This window comes from Dendroctonus ponderosae, unplaced genomic scaffold, assembly GCF_020466585.1.
Source record: "Dendroctonus ponderosae isolate FM_Combo_2020 unplaced genomic scaffold, Dpon_F_20191213v2 Dpon_F_20191213_10, whole genome shotgun sequence".
Lineage (NCBI taxonomy): Eukaryota > Metazoa > Arthropoda > Insecta > Coleoptera > Curculionidae > Dendroctonus > Dendroctonus ponderosae.
In genome coordinates, this window is record NW_026017111.1 from 1,662,132 (window position 1) to 1,664,571 (window position 2,440).

Consider the following 2,440-nt stretch of genomic DNA (forward strand, 5'->3'; position numbering starts at 1 on the left):
GTGAAGTTGACATTAATTTTAGAAGTTAGTTTGTTCCTGTTCCGTAGTTAAAGTTGTACCGAGTGGAATAAAAGTTGTAAGTTGAAGAAAGAATTTGATACTCGGCCATCCACGGTACAATATTTTGTTGGGTAAGTCGAAATCACTTAGCTTATTTTAGCTTACTTAGCTTAGCTTATTATTGATTTTTGAACCATACAGAGGTATTAAGTACCGCTGAGTATTATGTAGAATTACACTTCGCCCACTGCCTCATCGCCTTTGATAATGTCCAGCGCAGTTGTGGACGAAACGTCAGGAAGAAATTCCGATAGACCACGGCTTCAAAGCCCGGAAAACATTCCTAAATGTGATTCAACCGGCCGTGAAAGCCTCCATAGTCTGATAATAGTAGATATGTTGGATCGAGTCGGGATACCTACCAATGCTGGACCAGGTGGGGGCCACCCACACATCGTTCAGCTGCCAGTAGAGCGCTCCCATGGTGTAGCCGTTGCCCTCCTCTGTCAAGTAGCTTCTGTATCTTCGGTAGTGTTCGGTCTCCACTCTGATGGCCTGGGCGCTGTAGATCTGCAGCACAAGCGCCCAAAACATTGCCAAGAACTGGACAGACTGTAGCTGGCTAAGCTCACCTGAGACAGGTAGAAGAAGGCGCTGGAAAAGTGCTCGCTCTCAGAGTCAGGGAGTTGGAGATTTTCGCTGATCAGCAATGCGATTTCCTCGTTCCCTAAAGGATGATGCTGGCGCCAGTCCATGAACTCACTGGTCAGCTTCAGGTCGGCTGTTATGTTGGTGGCGGTCATCCAGGAGTCCTCCAGAGGAAACGACTGGTACCCGTATTCGGAACAGAAGCGCGGAATTGGGTAGGAGTTGGAGTTCCACGAGTCCAAGACGTAGTTGTAAAAGTGCACTGAAACCCTCCAGAGTTACCAACTAACTCCCTCCGGCGTGGCAGTAGTGCTCACCATCGCCCCAGTACTGGTTGGAGGGACTCTGCCCCACCCATCCCTCATTCTCAGTCAACTTGGCATTGCTGGGGCTGGAGCTGATAAAGACTCCCTCTCCGCCAGAGATGCGCTCAAACTGAGCGCGCACCGTCTCAATATAGAGCGCCACATAGTCCGCTTTGTATTGGTCGTAGTTGTCGGCGGTCGAGTACCAATTGTCCGACAAAACGCCCTCGTTCTCATTGTTGCCCGAATACACCACGATGCTGGGATGGTGGTAGAGGCGCTTGATGTTGTGGTCCACTTCAGCAACGACGTCAGCGAGGAAGAGCTCATTGGCTGGATAGAGCGAGCACGCGAACATGAAGTCCTGCCAGATCATTATGCCCAATTGGTCGGCGATTTCGTAGAAGTAGTCCGACTCGTAAACCCCTAGAGGATTAAGACACTTAAGACAACATACCTCCTCACCCCCAAACGACGACTTACCGCCTCCCCAAACTCGTAGCATGTTCATGTTCACTTCCTTGGCGCTCTGGAGCAGGTACCTGATGGTTTGCCTGTCCTGGCCCAGTTCAGGCAGAATATTGATGGGGATCTCGTTGGAGCCCTTCACAAAAATCGGCTCCCCATTCACCTTGAAGTAGAACGTCTGTCCTTTCTCTGAAACCGCCAGCTCGCACCCTCACACCCAAACGACTGCCTCCAGCGTTTCCTCACCTAAACTCTCCTCCACCAGCTCCACGAACCTGAACCCAATGTTCACCTTCTTGCTGATGGTGGCGCCGTTCTCACCATCGGTGAAACTCACCGCCAGCTCATACAAGGGCTGCTCACCATACCCATTCGGCCACCAGAGCTGCACTAGAGCCGCGTCGATGGATAGAGTCACTGAGCTGACGATGTCTTCGTCTCCGCTGCTTTTTTCGAAGATGTCGAAGTCATTCCACACCTCCTCATTGTTGTCCAGGTAGATTTTCGCGCTGGAAATTGCTTGAGTGAGTCAAAACCAATCAAAGCAACTCGACTGGTTGCTTACTTTAGAGTGCCAGATACGGTGTTGCGTTGGTTGGGCGCAAAGTATGTGTTGATGGTGATGAGGTATTTGCTCTCATCCTCTGACTTGCTCACTCTGGGCACCAGGTGGCGAATAACAGTCTCATCGAAGGCCTCGATGTAAACCGGCTTCCTGCATAGTTGCACGGTTTAGTTGGCTCCAAAGACATTAATTAATAAATAGACCAAGCGGTAATGCTTTACGATGCGATCTGGTACTTTGCCGCTTAAGACTATGCTCACCTTATGGAAAATCTCGTAACAAACAATATTTTTCGGGGGTATCATGAGTGAAAAATCATATGGTCAATTTTAAAGCTCGAGGTGTTTTTGCGGTGTTTGTCGGTTCGCTGCTAACCACCAATTTATCAATATATTCGTCGGGAATATTCCCAAAACGATTCATTTTTATTAATTTTTGAGAATATATTTCACAT

General features: G+C 48.9%; 1 protein-coding gene across 1 annotated transcript in view; it reads right to left on the reverse strand.

Moving 5' to 3' along the window:
• Positions 1-422: 422 nt before the first annotated feature.
• The window catches only part of LOC109542631 (beta-mannosidase), a gene marked incomplete at its 3' end in the record, with an annotated part of 8,065 nt that continues 6,047 nt past the window's right edge, over positions 423-2,440 (reverse strand). Inside the window, 6 exon segments of the mRNA XM_048662284.1 lie at positions 423-570; positions 633-910; positions 966-1,379; positions 1,437-1,610; positions 1,668-1,930; positions 1,987-2,136. Coding sequence (XP_048518241.1) covers positions 423-570; positions 633-910; positions 966-1,379; positions 1,437-1,610; positions 1,668-1,930; positions 1,987-2,136 — 1,427 coding nt within the window.